Here is an 18,472-nt window from a genome sequence, read left to right as displayed (position 1 = left end):
GGCATTAGGAAGGTTGAGAATCACTGGCTTAGACTATAATAACTTAGAAGTAAAATTTTGAACGTAGAAGAATATTTCCATTTTAAGTTCCATGATCATTATAGAAAACTAGAGGCTTGATGCATGAAATTCGTGCACTCAGGGAGGTTCCCTCAGCCTGGCGTGCGCCCTCTCGCAGTCTGGGACCCCTTGGGGGATGTCCGACTTACAGCTTAGGCCCGCTCCCCACTGTGAGCCCAGCTTCTGGCTGAGCGGCATTCCCCCTGTGGGAGCATACTGACCACCAGGGGGCAGCTCCTGCATTGAGTGTCTGCCCTCTGGTGGTCAGTGCACGTCACAGTGACCAGTCGTTCTGCGTTCTGTCGATTTGCATATTAGTCTTTTATTATATAGGATTTTACATTTAACTTCAAGCTGTCAGTCTAAAGAGTTACATAAAATATATATATAATTTATTTTCAAGTCTTATTTATTCTGCTGTTTGGAGTTGGAGAACCCAAGTACATATGCTTTTTACTTGAAATAAGTGTGAATTAGGGAAAAAATTATGGCCACATATTCCAAATAAGTGAATAAATGTTCATATCTTAAATGCTAGCCAGTGGTTTTAAGGATTTGCTCCCAAATTGACCTATATTCACTATAACATTGCTCTTCTTTTATGTTAGGAATTTGAAGATAATTTTGATGACGAGATAGATTTCACACCACCAGCAGAAGATACTCCCTCCGTTCAGTCCCCAGCAGAAGTGTTCACACTTTCCGTACCAAATGTTTCACTACCAGCTCCATCCCAGTTCCAGCCTTCTGTAGGTAAGACCTTCATGTTTTCCTGAGTTCTTTCTAAGAGGTGACACTGGGAACCTTGCTGGGAATCATAAAATAATTGTACTGACTGTCTCCTCCAGGGGCTTATTTCTCTTCCTTCTGCTCCCTGCTGAGGCTGAATGGTCAGGCCTGTTGCATTCTCGCAAAAGTTGAGTCCTTTCCTTTGGACCCTGGATCTGTTTTAAGAATAAACTGGCCTCCTCACTTCATTAGAATGGAACAGAGCTTCTGCCTTCTCTTTCTCTCTCTTTTTTTTTTGTTAATCTTCACCCGAGGATATTTTTCCATTGATTTTGTGAGAGAGGAAGGGAGGGGAAGAGATAGAGAGAGAGAGAAACATCGATGTGAGAGAGACACATCCATTGGTTGCCTCCCGCACAAAGATCAAGCCTGCAAGCGAGGTAAGTGTCCTTGACCGGAATTGAACCTAGGACCCGTTAGTCCGAGGACCTGGCTTCTATCCACTGAGCCAGGACTCCTGCCTCTTTTTCAGTAGACAAGCTTCTCTCCTTGTTCTCTGCCTGCTTGTCATGCTAAATGGACTCTGCTGTCTTCTGGGGTGCCCTGTGTTTGGGAGGAGGGTTGTATTTGGATTTGTTAATCAAATGGACTTTGCACCCTAAGATAGGGAGGGACAGTCCCTGGGGTTCCCTGCTCCACCACGAAACAGGACTAACTAAAGGCCAGCAGGATGGTGACTAGAGGTTATAGTAGTGTAGTTGGGTCAGAAAAAAAACAGTACAAGTTATTGGAGAATCAAGGTGGGATACTCAATTACAAAATATTGTCAGTTTAAAAACGTTTTGGCATTGTTAGTTTGAAAGAGATGTTTTATGTATTTGTTTCTTTATTAGCACAAGTATTAAATTTATGTTGGTGTTTGAACTTTATAGGTTGTATTTTTTAAATAATTTTTATTGATGTTAGAGAGAGAGGAAGGGAGGGGGAGAGAGAGAGAGAGATGTCAATGATGACAGAGAATCACTGATCAGCTGCCTCCTGCACGCCCCCTACTGGAGATCGACCCTGCAACCCAGGCATGTGCCCTTGACTGGGAATTGAACCACTGACCTCTTGGTTCATGGGTCGAGCTCAACCACCGAGCTACCCCAGCTGGCTAAAGGTTGTATATATTTTTTTAAAAATATACTTTATTGATTTTTTACAGAGAGAAAGGGAGAAGGATAGAGAGTTAGAAACATCAATGAGAGAGAAACATTGATCAGCTACCTCCTGCACCACCCCCACTGGGGATGTGCCCACAACCAAGGTACATGCCCTTGACCAGAATCAAACCTGGGACCCTTCAGTCCGCAGGTCGACGCTCTATCCGCTGAGCCAAACTGGTCAGGGCTAGGTTGTATATTTAATATTTAATTTATTTCAGTTAAATACCTATTTTTAGTTTTTAATGTTCTTTAATTTTTCCTACAGAAGGTTTGAAGTCTCAAGTTGCCCGCCACAGTCTAAACTACATACAGGAAATTGGAAATGGCTGGTTTGGAAAGGTAAAGTGTTGTTCACTTCTATTTTTTTCCTCCTACTTATACTGTTTAGAACTTAGGGCTAATTAAGAATTGTATTGCGTGACATTCCACATTCTCTCCATATGTTGTAGTCCTCATTGATTTTTCCCGTTACCCTGTGAAACTGCGTGGGAATGTGAGCTTCAGCATTCCTGTGTGGTATGTTTTTCTATTAAGGTCTTTTATTTTTATTTTTTTTTAATATATTTTTATTGATTTCAGAGAGGAAGTGGGGGAGAGAGAAACCTCAGTAATGAGAGAGAATCATTGATCAGTTGCCTTCTGCGCTCCGGGGAAGTTCAGGAGAGAAAGTGGAGACAGCGTGTTCAGACAAGTCTGTAGAGGAGATTTACCCTAAAGCAAGCAGGGGAACGGGGACCAGCCAAGATGGTAGACAAGTGGTGTCATTTCTGGACTCAGGACACGTTGCACACTTGCTGGATTAGACTGTTGAAGTAAGTGAGCTGGAAATCAAAGGACTGGCAGAGAAGAAGTTAAAATTCAAGGTTTGGGACATACTATATTTATTAATTAGCTAGGCATAGACTCATGGGGGTGTTTGCTGAGATGGGATCGTAGGAACATGACTATTGGAAGTGAGATCAAAGAACTGGTAGGTTGTGGTTTTGAAGAACTTGTCCCTGCATCTATTGAATATCAAGAATGGTAACAGTGGTGGCGGGGAGAGAAACAATGAGCCAGGTTATTGCAATAGCATACTATCATTCTTTCCCTTTTTGAAATTAATACCTTATGGCTATTAGTCTTATAGAATACTAGAGACCTGGCGCACGAAATTCTTGCACAAGTACTGTCCCTAGGTCTGGCCTGCAATCAGGGCCATCTTTCCCAGCTGCCTGCAGCTGGCTCCGCCCCCTGCTGCTACTCAACCCCGGTTCCCCATTCGCCACTGGGTAATAGGTGCCTGACGGCCAGGGGAAGGGACCAAGAGGTTGGCTGTTCCCACCCGCTTGCCGGCCTTGCCCCTGCCGCGGGTGGCCATCTGGTGATCGGAGCCTGCTGGCTGGGGAAAGGGAACAGGAGGTGGTCAGTGTGCTTCATAGTGACTGGTCCAGCGGTCGTTCTGGTAGTTCTGCCGTTAGTGTCAATTTGCATATTACCCTTTTATTACATAGGATTGGCACAAGTTGGCTCTTTGAAACAAACAAAAAAAAATGACTTAATTATCAGAATTTCTTGTTCTGTTCATATTTCTGCTCTTATAGTCCTAATAAAGACATTAAATTCTGTTTTAGTATATGCTCTCTCTTTCCAGGGCATTACAATGAATCTGTTTTATAAAAAGAGAAAATAACTTCTAAAAGCCAGCTTTTAGTTTTGATCATTCTCAAATTAAATAAAAACTTTGACTTCATCATCATTTTTACTTTAGACTAGAGGCCTGGTGCAAGGGATTCTTGCACTGGTGGTGGGCGTGGCATCCCAGTCGGCTGAGCGGCTATGGACCCACCCTCTGAGCAGCTGCTCTCTGGTCCGGCATCTTTCATGGAGCCAGAGCACTCATCTCTCCAGAGGACCCGGTTGGGGCTGGGCCCAGGGACAATAGCACTGAGAGGCGGCGGAGTAGGCCTCTGTCACACCGTGGCCACCAACTCACCTCCCAGCCTCCGGGGTCAGCTTTGCGAGCCTGGTGGTGGCACTGCACAGCCTGCGGGCATTCGGAGGAGGCGGCAGGGAGTGAGGAGGAGGAGCCTGCGATGATCGCAGCCCGGGTTCCTGCCAGTCGGTCCGGGGATTGCAGCGGGAGCAACCGCTCATCACAGTCAGCCAAGCGGCGCTCCCACTGTGGCAGCCCACTGACCACCAGGGAGCAGCTCCTCCATTGAGCATCTGCCCCTTGGTGGTCAGTGCGTGTCATAGTGCCTGGTCGACCGGTTCTGGTTGTTCTGCCATTCGGTTGCTGGCTTTTATCATATAGGATATTATATTTTGGAACGCCTTAGCATTATCTTATATTACATTTAATATTTCATGTGTAACTTATTTTCATTCTCATTTAGTTTTCTATTAATTTCAGTGCTATATTCCCTCCCGCACTGAGTTTTGATTAAGATTTTAGTACACGACAAGGGCCTGGAATAATTGGAATGCCATGGATTTTTAGCATTGTAATGCAGTGATAATTTGTTTGTACATTGGGTCTTAGTTTACTTTTTCTTTGTGAAGGAGAGAAAAATAAAAAAACTCATTTGAAGTGTTTTTGAAAAATATTTAAGTTATGTTTGAACTGAACTTACAGGTTACTCTTCTGTAATACCATTGGAAATTTCCATGAAAGTATAATACATTTTTAAGTAAGTAGAAAAGAGATACACATAAATTTATCAATATTGTAAATATCAAATGAATGGTTTAAAACTGAAGGTTGTATTTTACTTTTCCAAGCTTTTTGTGAAGTAGTATTTAAAATAATAGAAGGCCATCTGCCTGTTGCTGAATTTGTTCTCCTGTATTCCATTTCTTAATAATGAGACACACTTCTTTACCGTTTTGTGGGAAGTGAAATGGAAACCTGTTCTTTGGTTTTAGGCCCTCCTCGGAGAGATTTTCACAGGCACTAGTGTGGCAAGAGTGATAGTGAAGGAGTTAAAAGCAAGTGCAAGCCCAAAGGAACAAGATACTTTTTTGAAAAATGGAGAACCATACTAGTAAGTAAACCTTAATATATGTTCTGTAAACGCAGTGTGTGGTCTTTTGAAAATCACGTGTTTAAAACTACTTTGTAATTACATTGTAAAGTATATAAATGTTGAATCACTATATTGTACACCTGAAACTAATACTGTATACCAACTATACTCAAATGAAAAAAACAACAAATCTAAAGGGAGCTAAGAGGCAGAGCTGCCTCAAACAGATTGTCAAACTGCAGCGGGAAGGCTGGAGAGGGTTGGGGGGCAGGAGGGAGGGGGGTAAGAGATCAACCAAAGGACTTGTATGCCTGCATATAACCATAACCAATGGACATAAGACACTGGGGGATAGGGGAGGCTAGAGGACTGTCCAGGGTTGGGGGGAAAAATGGACACATATGTAATACCCTTTGTAATACTCTAAGCAATAAAAAAAAAAAAAAATCGGAAAAAAAAAATAAAGGGAGCTATAGAACATGAGAGTTCCTAGTCAGGAAAAGGGTAGCATTGTAATTCCCAAAGCAAGAACTAGAGTACGATTGTCAAGGTTCTTGGCAACAAATTGATTTTGTGACCCTAAGGGAGAATGAAAGATTGAGATTTGTCAGCCAGACACAGGGGACCTCAAAGGAAACCAACATTGATGTCACAGGCACATCTGCTCTTCCTGCTTATTCCACTGCATGTCATGTTGTGCACTTGTCATGGATAACTCATTTAGGAAATCTCTCTCTTTATCTCTGTATGGACAGATTGCAAAACTTCATCCAAGGAACAATATTTTAAATATGTCACTTAAAATTACAACATTGTTAGATCTAAGAATATTTTATCTACCAAATAAGTTTGCTTTTGAGTAAAACCAAAATATTTTTTAAGGCCCCCAAAAACTAAACTTTGAAATTTCTCTGCAAAATACACAATTTAAATCAGATCCAGAGTCTCAAAACTTAAAACTCAAAATGAAAATGTGTCTCAGTGGGTGAATGCTTAAACAGACTGATACTCCATACCAGGAACTACTCAGCAATAAAAAGGAATAGATATAAGGTAGGTAGCCTAGGAGTAGCTGGGCTATTTAGTATGTGGATTGAAATACTTACTGATACAGGCAACAACTTGGGTAATCTTGAGGGCATTATGTTAAGTGAAAAAGTCCATCTTAAAAGGCCACATACTGTATGATTCCATATACATAATATTCTCAAAATGAGAACATCATAGAAATGGAAAACAGATTAGCTGTTGCCAGGGCTTAGGGAGGCGGGGAAATGGGGAGGCAGTGGGGTGGCTTAAACTGACCCAGGGTAACTTGGGGGAGGTCTGTGTGGTGTTGGAGCACTTCTGCTTTTCTGTTCAGGTGGTGGTTTGGTGGTTGTGGGAATCTACCCATGTGATAACAGCGCACACACGTACACACATGGGTGCTGTGTCAGTGCCCTGGTTTTGGTACTGCACTGTGGTTATCCGATGTAACCAGGGGAAACCGGGCGAAGGAAAGGTGGGACCTCTTTATACTACCTTTGCAACTTATTGTTAAGTCATAATTGCTTCAAAATAAAAAGCTTTTTAAAAAGCTCTTTTGGCATATCCTTTTTTATAAACTTTCTTTTGGACAAAATATTTTCCAAAAAAGAGTTTGCATATGTTGTGGAAATATATGGAAATACTAGTAGTATATAAGGTAGATAGCCTAGGAGTAGCTGGGCTATTTCATATATGGATTGAAATGCTTATGAACTTTATATATTTGCCCTGCCTTTTCAAAAGTGCTACTTCAAAATGGTCATCAATAAATTAAAATTACTAAAATTAGACATTTTGAAAATGTTCACCTGACTACCTTTGAATTATTTAATCATTAGATAACAATCAATCTGTTATGAGCTCTCTTCAGCTTATCCTGTTTAAATCATGATAAATGTTAAAATGTGGTCACTGTTTGAACAGTGTTATTCGTGCTCTCTGCTGACCGCACTGTGCTGTTTTCCCCAGTATTCTTCAGCATCCGAACGTTCTTCAGTGTGTCGGGCAGTGTGTAGAAGCGATTCCCTACCTTCTGGTGTTTGAGTTCTGTGACCTGGTAAGTTTTTAGTAGAAATTCAAGCCAATCATGCAAGAGGTTTACAGATAGAAATGCTGAATGAGGGGCAGCTTTCGCTTCTGTCCTCCATATTAAGAACTTAATGAAGTATTCATTCATTACCTTTGATAATAGTGTTAGTGTTATTTTATACTTCATCCCTATGCCAAGCTATTCTTATGGCATTGCTTATCTAATCATATTTCTCTCTCTCTCTCTTTTTTTAATCCTCACCCAAGGATATTTTTTCTGATGGCCACTCATCTATCGATATGCACTTGGGCTGCTACCAAATCTTGGCTATTGTAAATAATGCTGCAGTGAAGTAGGGGTGCATATATTCCTTTAAATGACTATTTTAGGTTTCTTTGGGTATATTCCCTGAAGTCCCATTTTTAGTTTTTTGAGGAAACTTCATACTGTTGTCCACAGTGACTGCACCAGTCTGCATTCCCACCAACAGTGCACGAGGGTTCCCTTTTCTCCATATCCTTGCCAGCAATTGTTTGTTGCTTTATTGGTGATAGCCATTCTGACAGGTTTTAATTTGCATTTCTGTGATGATTAGTGAAGTTGAGCATCTTTTCTTGTCTGTTGGAGAAGTGTCTATTCAGGTCCTTTCCCCATTTTTTAATTGTATTATTTGTGGGTTTTTTTGGTGTTGAGTTATATAAGTTCTTTATGAATGTGGGTCTTTTTTTGTTTTTTTGTTTGTTTATTTTTAAAGTCTTTATTGTTTAAAGTATTACATGAGTCTCCTTTTTCCCCCCATTGACTTCTCCCTGACACCCCTTCCCCCAAGCACATGCCCTCATACCCCTACTGTCTGTGTCCATTGGTTATGCTTATATGCATACATACAACCCCCCCCCCCCCCGCCCGCCCCCCAAGCTGTCATAGGCAGGACAGAGCTAATGGCTATTTCAGTTAAGTCCACCATTTAGTGATACATTGTTTCCTTTGCTGTGCAAAAAGTTTTTAGTTTGATATCGTCCTATTTATTTATTTTGTTTTCCTTACCTGAGGAGATAGACAATATTGCTATTCCCCTTGACCAGGAGTTAGACCAGGGGGCGGGGCCAGTGGCAGCAGCAGGTGGCTGGGAGAAGGGAGGCGCCCCCCGCCAGCAGCCGAAATGTCTGAGATTTTTCTGCCTATGTTTTGTTCTAGGATTTTTATGGTTGAAACAGATATTTTATGTGACTCTCCTCAGCCATATTGGGAGAATGTTACTCTTGACTAATGGCTATTTCAGTTAAGTCCACCATTTAGTGATACATTGATCAACAATCCTATATAATAAAAGCCTAATATGCAAATTGTCCCCTTGACCAGGAGTTAGACCAGGGGGCGGGGCCAGTGGCAGCAGCAGGTGGCTGGGAGAAGGGAGGCGCCCCCCGCCAGCAGCCGCTAAGGACCCTACCTGTGCACTAATTTCGTGCACTGGGCCTCTAGTAACATTTATAAAACAGTAGTTACTTCTCAAAAAATTAACATGGAATCACCATGTGATCCAGCAATTTCACTTCTAGGAACATAGAATTGAAAGCAGGATCTTAAAGAGATTTCCATGTACCCATTTCACAGCAGCATTATTCACAATAGCCAAGAGGTAGAAGCAGCCCAGGCGTCCATCAATGGTTGAATAATGAACAAAATTGGTTATATCTGTACAATGGGATATTATTCTAATGTGCTAAGTGAAATAAGCCAAGTCACAAAAAGACAAATACTGTATGATTCCACCTATATGAAGTATCTGAAGTAGTCAAACTCAGAGACAGAAAGTGGAAGGGTAGCTGCCAAGGGCTGGGAGGAGGGGGATGGGGAGTTGGTATTTAGTGGGTACAGCGTTTTAGTTTGGGAAGATGAAAAAAGTTCTGTTGTTTGGATAGTGGTGATGACAGTTACACAGCAGTGTAAATGGATGTAATGCCCCTGAACTCTGCACTTAGAAATGGTTAAGATAATTTTATATTGTGCATTTTACCACAATTCTTTTTTTAAAATATATTTTATTGATTTTTTACAGAGAGGAAGGGAAAGGGATAGAGAGTTAGCAACATCAATGAGAGAGAAACATTGATCAGCTGCCTCCTGCACACCCCGCCACTGGGGATATGCCCGCAACCAAGGCACATGCCATTGACTGGAATCTAACTTGGGACCCTTCAGTCCGCAGGCCGATGCTCTATCCACTGAGCCAAACCGGTCATGGCTTACCACAATTCTTAAAACATTGATAATTATCCACTATTATTTAAGGTCCTATACTCTTTGTTACCTATACTAGGAGGAGGCAAGAAATTCCCAGATTTCCTTGGGAAATCTGTCAGTACTTGGAATGGCTAGTCTCATGTCAAAATAAAGGCCTTTAAGCCAGGGATCCTGCCAGGGTGCCCAGTAGTGAGAGGTCACATTTGTCTCCTTGGGCAGTTTCATGCTCATCACCTCTAGGCCTTAGTCAACGTCAGAAGCTCTCCTGCCGCAAGGACCAGGGCCTCCACGGTCACTGGCCCTGAGGTCTGTCTCTAGGCTCGGTTTGCAGAGGCTCAGTGTCAGGGACGGTCAGGCGGGGTCAGCCCAGTGAGCCAGAGGGGGCCTGTCTGGGCGGAGGGCGCCATCCAAGGCCAAGCCGCCCAGCCCGGGAACAAGCAGCTGCAGCACAGTGAAAGGAGCCACTATCTTCACATGTTCTCAGTAGGTCAGGAGCTATTGGATGAGCACTGGCCTTTCAGTCGTCACCAGGCACTGATCACGCTCAGTGATAACATCTTTTAAGTAGAAAGGAGAGAATATTTTTGCACTTACTTAATTCCTTGTAAGATAGAATTACCAGCTTGTTTTTCAAAAACACTTTATCTTAGGATTTTGTGAAAGAAAATGAAAACACTTCTGAGTGAGTTTGGCAGCTGGACCGCTGCCACTGATGCGTGATGCTGGTGGTGCGGTGTTTATGAAAGGAGCCCTCCCTGCGGGGCGTTGTCTGTGATTTGTTGCCATGGCAAGTACACAGGGCCATCAAGTGAACAGGGAGGCAAGGATATTGCTTTTTGGGTAAGGATCACTCATTCAACAAAAACATATCAAGCACCTATTAAGTACAGAGAGCTGGGCAGTGCCCTGGGGACCCAGAGGTGAGTCACCCTGATCCCTGCCTTTTCTGCCTGTAGAGCCAGGCAGGCCCGCTTCAGATGCTCATTCTGCCACGTCCTTGTGTATCACCTTGAAGTTACCTAAACTCCTTAAGCCTTACTTTAGACATCTGTGAAGTGGGGTAATACTGCCTTCCTCACAGGCTACTCTCACCATTAATAAGATTATGAATGTAAATTGTTGGGCTTATAGTAAGTGCTCAGGAAATGTAGGGTGTTTTTTTTCTCATTTTTAGTTACTTAAATTCATTTACCATAATCACCAAGTAAAGATTTGAGTAATGTGTGTAGAAGAAATCTAATTGGAGCCATTGGGGAAGGCTTGGCTGAGGAAATGCGTTTGATCTGAGTGTGGAAGAGTGAGTGGATTGACGTCCTTGGCACAGAAGGGTATCAGGGACGTATGAAGGTCTGCTTGGTTTAACGGGGGGGGGGGGGGGGGGGGGGGGCGAGGGAGCAGCAGATGCTCCTGCAGGCTGCAGAGTCTAGGCGGCGGGTGAGGAGAAGCAGGTTGGCATCTGCTGAGAAAGGTCAGTTGGATGAAAAGCAGTGACACCACTGGGGAGACCAAACTGCAAGTGAGGTGAGAGAAGGGCGTAGGTTACACTTGGCTCTTGTCTTCATCTTTCTCCCTTCCCCAGGCCTGGCTGCTGCCCTGGGCCCGGGGCGCTGGCTCTTTGCCGGCAGGCTGTCCTGACTGCGTATGTCCAGGCCGTCCTGCCCTTCTGACGCCTGCTTCACTCCACCCTGGGTTTGCTGAGGCTGTTACTCTGTAGCAGGCTCTGTGTCCTCCCTCATGTCACAGGTCCTCACTGCTGGGGCACCGAGGTGCACACCTGGAGTTGATGCATCAGGTGAACGCGCGGGGAAACTGTTCTCTCTAGGAATATGATGCCACTAGAACATTTAAAATTACACATGTGGCTGGCACGTTTCAGTTGCGCAGCTCTGCTCCATGTTGTGTCTGGAGAAGTACAGCGTGAGGTTCAGGTGTACTCTGAGTTTTAGATCAGTCCACACTCCTGTTCTTGAAGTAAAATCTGTTGCATTTCCTAGTTAACAAAGATAAAACTTTCAAACAGAATCAGTTAGATTTTACTTAAAGTAAAATACTTTCTATATTGCCTCTTTTTGCTAGCTTTAATGTGCAAAATAATGAATAAATACTAAGCCCAATAAAATGTTGAAACTAGAGATTTTCTCCTAAATCATTATTATATTGTTAAATTGAAATATGAGGGACTGCTTTGTGGAAAATGATTGTCTCAACTTTGATTTGGGAGAATGTCTTTTAAAACTTCTCAGTAAGTTTTTCTTTTTCCCCTCACTCATTAAGCAATGATACCCACATTAAGCAATGATGTCCCTCGATATCCACAGGGGATTGGTTCCAAAATCCTCCCAGATACCAAAATCCACAGATGCTCAAGACCCTTATGTACAGTGGTGTCATATTTGCATATAATCCATGCACATCCTCATGTATACTTTTTTCTTTTTAATCCTCGCCTGAGGATATGTTTATTGATTTTAGAGAGAGAGGGAGGGAGAGAAAAAGAGAGAAACATCGATGTGTGAGAGAAACATTGATAGGTTGCCTCCTATATGTGCCCATACCAGGGATTGAACCTGCAACCTAGGTATGTGCCTTGACTGGGAATTGAACCCGCAACCGTTTTAGTATAAGGGATGACACTGCACCTAGCCATCTGACTGGGGCCATCCTGTATACTTTAAATCATCTCTAGATTACTTATAATACCTACTACAATGTAAATGCTATATAATAGTTGTTATACTGTGTGGTAGCAAGAAAAAAATCTACATATTCAGTTCAGATGCGATCATTGTGGGTCCAACTACTAGTACATGTCAGCAACAGTTTCTTTTCCAAATACTTGTGATCTGTGTTTGGTTGGATCTACAGGTGGGGACCTGTAGATGCAGAGGGATGACTATATTTGCCAAACTCATGGTGTTACAGATTCTGGGGACAGAATCAGACAGAGCCCCAGCCCTGCGTAGCTTATTTCTGGTGGGAAGGACTGACAAGCAAAGTGCCAGCTAGGACTGGGGTGATTTTCAGCAGTGGCTGCTCAGGGTGCAGGCAGGGAGGTTTGGGTCTGATCCACTCGGAAAGCGGTGCCGCTTCTGAGAAAGAACAGATCGGTGGAGTTTCACACAGGACATGTGAGGTTCGAGGTGTCTCTTAGGTCATCCAGGAAAGGGTATCAAGTCAGCAATTGGACAAATGAGCCTAGGGCTCAGGAGATGGAGGGGTTTGGGGCCAGGAAATGTATTTGAGTGATTTATTTATAAGCCATGGGGTGGGTAGAATCACCCGGGATTGAGTGTCACAGTGATGACCAAGGACTGAGCCCTGGGGTGTGGCAGCACTTATAGATCAGTGAGAGGGGGAGGATTCAAGAAAGGGCATGAGAAAGGGGTGGCCCGTGGGGCAGGAAGAAAGCCAGGAGGCTGTGGGGAAAGGGAATGGGCCCATCACTTGGTTATGCTGGTGAGACTTGGACCAGGGACTAGCATGTGGCAGAGGCGGTCAGCCATAGACCTAACCCCTTGGGAGCAGCCACAGCTGAGCATGGGGGAGGGGCAGTGGAGTTGGGTTAAGGGAGAGTGAGAGGCCAGGAGGAGGAACAGCCAGAACAGACCAGGCTTGTGAGGGTTATCTGGGAAGAGAAGAGGGAACTGGGGTGGCAGCGGGAGAGGAGTGGGGGCCGAGGAAACTTGTTTGGTTCTTTGTTGGATTTACCTGAGAGGTATTTAAGCATTGGAGTGGCAGAAGGGATGGGCTCACCAAGAGGTTGAGCTTAGGAAGGCAACAGGGTGACTATATATATAAAAGCCTAAGCGACCAACCAACCAGCCAATAGCTATGACGTGCACTGACCACCAGGGGACAGGTGCTCAACGCACTCCGGGACCCCTCTGGGGGTGTCGGACTGCTGGTTTCGGCGTGATCCCCGCAGGCCAGGCCAAGGGATCCCACTGATGCACTAGTCCGTGCTCTGGGCCTTTAGTCCATATTAACAGACAGGTGTGGAGGTGCGTAAGGGTGGATGGAGTGGTCGGGGGGAGGCTCAAGTGGTAGTGAGAAAAAGTAGTTGTACAGACAGGGACCAGGCCCCTGGGGCTGCAGCTGTGAGATAGTCAGCAGTGCTCAATATGTGGCTATGTAGGCCATTCATCCTTTCATTCACGGTTTTGTTTAAAAATGATAACTCCCCCCCCACCCCAAATCATTCTACCAAACATAAATAACTAAATTTTCAGTTATAAAGCTATTTAGTTGTTTGGTGTTTACATTGTATTTAAATTAATTCATTGTCCTTAGTATCCTGGCAAAAGCTGGATAAAACCCTCATAGCAGTTTGTGTTGAAATTTAAGTAAGTAAGTAACCCACTTAAAGGTCTGTTATTCACAGGGGAACTCAAGAAGTCCTTCCCATTTGTTCTGTTAGCCGAGTTCTTTGTACGCATAGCACTTTGCTGCCATCTAGTGTCACAAATTTTTCTTTTTTGAGTTTTTTGGGGGAGGATCTGAGATTTTTTTTGCAGAATACATTGCTGTTTTTAAGTGTTGGGCATTTTTTGAAAAAAAAATATTTTATTGATTTCAGAGAGGAAGGGAGAGGGAGAGAGAGAAAGAAATATCAATGATGAGAGAGAACCATTGATCGGCTGCCTCCTGCACACTCCACACTGGGGATCGAGCCCGCAACCTGGACATGAGCCCTTGACTGGAATCGAACCTGGGACACTTCAGTCCCCAGGCTTACGTTCTATCCACTGAGCCAAACTAGCTAGGGCAGTGTTGGGCATTTTTAATAGCGAACCAAAGCAGTAATCCGACTACTTACTAAACATCGTTAAAACATAAATAAAACAAACTAGATATCGAAAAACAGCTTTGTTTTGGATAGAATGGATCAATTTTTAGTACTTATTTAATAGGAACATTTTTATTATATAATTAAAACTTTTATTCAGATTTTTCTTTTAAATGGAGAGCTCTTACAGATCTTTCTATCTAACCCTGGATCCTGCCAGTCATCACAAATCTCACCCGTGAGAAACTGCTCAGGCTCCTTGTAATTGTTGATGTAAACTCCTCACCGCAGGTTAGGGACCTGTGGGGAGAGGCTTTGGGTTTTTGCCCATCTAGACACATTAGGAGTGTTAGCATTAGGAAGCAGAATCTCCTGTTGGTTATGTTTGTCTTCTAGTGAAATTTGGGGAGTGGACTCAGTTGTGGAGAGAAGATACTTTAGGAACAGTGAGTGGTAATGAATATATTTCAGATAACCTTGGACAGTAACTGTGCCCACTCTGCCTCCCTCTGCCTTCATGGCAGAGTCTCTTGTGAAGTGTTCCTGGTTTGCCAGCAACTTCTGTGTTTGCTTTGAGAATTAGCCAGACACAACCAGTGTAATGCTACCCGGTGTGGGGTCACTTTTACCGTAGATGGGTACTTCTGGAAAGGGATTAGACAAATGAATTTAAGCTGCCATTTCATTGGTAATATAAATACATTAAGCTATTCGTTTTCATACTTAGTTTCCATGTGGTCTACCTTATAAAAATCCCACAGCCTGTAGTCCTGGACTTCTTTGCTGGAATTTTTCTGGGTTAATTTATTGTCATCCAAATCTGTTTTTATTCCCACCACTCCATGCTGGGGAGAGCTTAGCATGATTGTATAAAGCTTTAATTTGGAATTAAATCACATCCATAAATATTTAGTCGTATGGTAAAGAGAATGCAGAATACTTATTTCCTCAAAAGTGAATTCCCGAGAGCACGCAGTCTGGAATGAAAATGAATTAGTCATGAAATAAAGACGGTAGTAACGTGGGAAGCCAGGCGCAGTAGCTGGGAGCTTGCTCAGTGTTTACCTGTACGTGTAGTGCGTGTCTCAGTGTGAGTGTGTGCATCTTCCTGGCCAGGCTGCTGTCCTTTGAATAGGCTGCTTAGCTTCATGAATTTTTCTTGAGGGACTGGAATGTTCTTTCTCACAGTGGTCTTTGCACAACACGGGGCCTGGGGGGAGCTGGCAGACACCTGAGGCAGTTGGTATCAGCACTGCACTTACCCTTTCTTTTCCCGTTCCATTGTTCTGTCCCTCTGCCTTGTTCATGAGTGCCTGGGAGTAGCCTTCATGATGGGGTGCTCTCTGACCTGTGTCTCCAGGCACCCCCAAAGGTAGTGCTAGGGACACCGTTTCTTTTACTCTCTTATCATCTCTGTTCCCTGTAAATTTCTGTACTTCTGCACTTAGTTTAAAGTGTGCACCATTGCAAAGTTACCTTTTTTACTGTTTTGTCTTACATGGGTTTAAATAACAAAGATAAGCTGGCGTTTAATCAGAATGATCCTAAAGGTGAATAGTGTTTGCTATACTTTTGAAGTATTTGGTTGAAGTATTTTATAATTTGAAACTTGTTCAGTCTGAGATGCTTTATTGAGCTATCTCTAAGTGATTGCTAATAAATAATCTTCATAACTAACGTCAGTTAAGGCACATGTTTAGTTGCCCATTTGTTGTCTGCTTGTAAAAGCAAGCTGCACTGATCTTTGCAGGGTGATCTGAAAGCGTACCTGCGCAACGAGCAGGAGCACGTTCGGGGGGACTCGCAGACCATGCTGCTGCAGCGGATGGCATGTGAGATCGCCGCGGGGCTGGCCGCCATGCACAAGCTGCACTTCCTGCACAGGTGGGTCCGTCCGGCGGGGAGGGGCCGTGCAGTTTGTCAAAGGGCCTCCCAAAAGCTCCAAGAGACAGGCTGTAGAGTCCGCTCTGGTTTAAGTCATAGAAGCTGCCCTGTAAACACCTTTCTGTCAGCGCTTTCCGGTCCTACTCACACAACCGCAGCTCCTTGGGCACATTTTGTTCACATCATTGATGTAATTGTTGTAATTAAGACAACAAAGGGCTTTGAGTCCCACTTGATATGATGGTTCCGTGAACCCAAGGGAGAGTTCTGCTTATTCTTTAGCCTTTTGAGCACTGATTTATGTTTAAAATATGTTTAACCCTTTTCGGTCCAACGCCGAGGCTGACTCGACAGACCAGCTTCAAAAGATACCACACTATGAAATGTTTCAAAGAATAAACTCTTCGATTGAACATACTTAATGATATAACCAGTGAATTTTTGGTTTAAACTTTAAAATAAGAACATTAAAAAGTTCAACATTCAATCCCCTCAATTAATTTGGACCAGACTGTTTGAATTCCAAAAATAAAATTGGACCGCACAGGGTTAAAATTATTTCTTGGGTCTCCTGTGAAACCAGGCAGTGTCTCTTTAGTTGAATTTAATTAAAACATTTAACGCTTAATAATCTAAAGACCTAAAAAGGGACACCGGTGCGTATTGATGTGAAGGAATGTCTGTGAAACATTATATTTTTTAAAAGGCAGGTTGGCTTGGCTGGTGTGGCTTAGTGGTTGAGTGTCAACCCAGGAACCAAGAGGTTGCAGGTTCGATTCCCGGGCAGGGCACATGCCTGGGTTTTGGGCTCAATCCCCAGGAGGGGGCATGCAGGAGGCAGCTGATCGATGTTTCTTGATCTCCCTCTCCTCTCCCCTCTCTCTCAAATCAATACAATCTTTAAAAATTTGTCCTTCTATAAATATATCCCAGTCTAACCTGCCTTTAAAAAAAATTTTTTTTAAAGGCAGGTTAGACTGGGATATATTTATAGAAGGACAAATTTTTAAAGATTGTATTGATTTGAGAGAGAGGGGAGAGGAGAGGGAGATCAAGAAACATCGATCAGCTGCCTCCTGCATGCCCTCTACTGGGGATCGTGCCCACATCCCTGGCATGTGCCCTGAATGAGAATCAAACCGGCCAAGGCAGTAGAGCAGTTTTAAAGTTGAAATTTAGAATATTTATTGGCTGACTCAAAGTCAGATTTTCTGTGTTGGTTGAAAATAGAATAGTCCACATGTCCAGCTGAAAGCTGTGAGCTGCATTTGGAAACTGCTGTGGTAAAGCTCCCCAGTACATTTTATTTTTACTATTGTTTAAGGAGAGAGCTAGGCCTGGCTTTAAGTAGCCTGCATGTTTGCAGTTGGACACAGGACATTCATGACACTCAGTGACTTTCAGTCATGTTGCTTGCCATTTGCTACCAGGAATTGAGATTATTCAGGAAAGCACAAGCAGGAAGTGGGGGTGTGGTTGGTTCTGGAAAATGGCTGCAGGGGCGTTGAGCTGCTCATGAGAGCAGGCCTTTTGCAGATGGTAAGCTCCAGATCCGGGGAGTTGAGGACAAGTCGGTGGGGACTCCTTAGAACCGCGAGCTCCCAGTTCGAGTCCGTCAGCCCCACTCTCTCGGGTGGCTGAGTCGTGTGCAGTCACTGACAGCTGAGGCGACAGGAGGCACTGCCAAGGGGGGCGAGCCAGAGCCTTGAGAGCCTTTCAGAGCCGGATCGCTGGCAGCCTGCCCACTGGACCTGTTTTTCAACTTGAAGGAAGAAGATCCTGGGTGTGTGTGTGTTTCCTGACCAGAACCAGCATTGACGTCAAGAGCTAACTCTGTTGTTAAAAGGTTGCACCTTGTGTTTTTCTCACCTTTAGCTTTTCGTGTTCTGGGCTTCAGAGAATATTTTTTTACCAATTTTTTAATCAAATTATATCATTAGCATCTTGAATCTGGGTAGCACTTTAGCGTTTCCTGCGTATTTTATTTTATCCTTACAGAGAGTAGCCCTTGCAGGTTCAGCCCTGTTGTTTTCGTGAGGGCATGGAGGCTCTGATGTGCTGAGTGGCTTGGCCGAGTTACCCAGTTCTTAAGCCGTGGAGCTGAGACTCGTGCCAGGTCTGACAGTGGTGACTGGGGTGTTGGGAGTGGAGGGAGGGAGGGAGCAGGTTTCGCAGGAATCCCCCCAGTCATGCCACTGTCTTCTTCCCCCTCAGCTCTGGCTCAGGTAGGAGAGGCTTCCCTTCTTTCCCTGAGACGGTCAGTTGAACTGTATTCGAGGTTTGCAGTGCCATGTACAATGTGCAGATGCCTTTTGCACATAATGTCCCATCTTTCACCTGACCTTCACATCTGAAATCTAAAGGCTACAGTGACCACGAGGAAGGAGAGGAGGGAGGAAGCGGGCAGTCCCGGAACTGCTTGAATGGCCTGAGCAGAAAGTGTCCGGAGCTCCGAAGGGGCTGCAGCCAGCCCCAGGCTGAGAGAGGAAAACAC

At 43.9% G+C, this 18,472-nt stretch overlaps 1 protein-coding gene across 3 annotated transcripts in view; it reads left to right on the top strand.

The window, feature by feature from the left end:
* Positions 1 to 18,472, top strand: part of LMTK2 (lemur tyrosine kinase 2) — a 61,151-nt gene that overhangs the window by 23,299 nt on the left and 19,380 nt on the right. The window contains exons 3-7 of one of the 3 annotated variants that reach the window (XM_015565109.1): positions 669 to 813; positions 2,266 to 2,336; positions 4,905 to 5,023; positions 7,004 to 7,091; positions 15,845 to 15,978. In XM_015565109.1, coding sequence (XP_015420595.1) covers positions 669 to 813; positions 2,266 to 2,336; positions 4,905 to 5,023; positions 7,004 to 7,091; positions 15,845 to 15,978 — 557 coding nt within the window. Of the gene's footprint in view, positions 1 to 668; positions 814 to 2,262; positions 2,337 to 4,904; positions 5,024 to 7,003; positions 7,092 to 15,844; positions 15,979 to 18,472 lie in introns of those variants that run through there. The other 2 variants (XM_006765469.2, XM_015565110.1) reach the window with 2 other exon arrangements.

The sequence above is a fragment of the Myotis davidii genome, unplaced genomic scaffold, assembly GCF_000327345.1.
Source record: "Myotis davidii unplaced genomic scaffold, ASM32734v1 scaffold399, whole genome shotgun sequence".
Taxonomy (NCBI): Eukaryota; Metazoa; Chordata; class Mammalia; order Chiroptera; family Vespertilionidae; genus Myotis; species Myotis davidii.
Note: the sequence above shows the minus strand (reverse complement) of the source record. Positions and strands in the feature narration are given on the sequence as shown.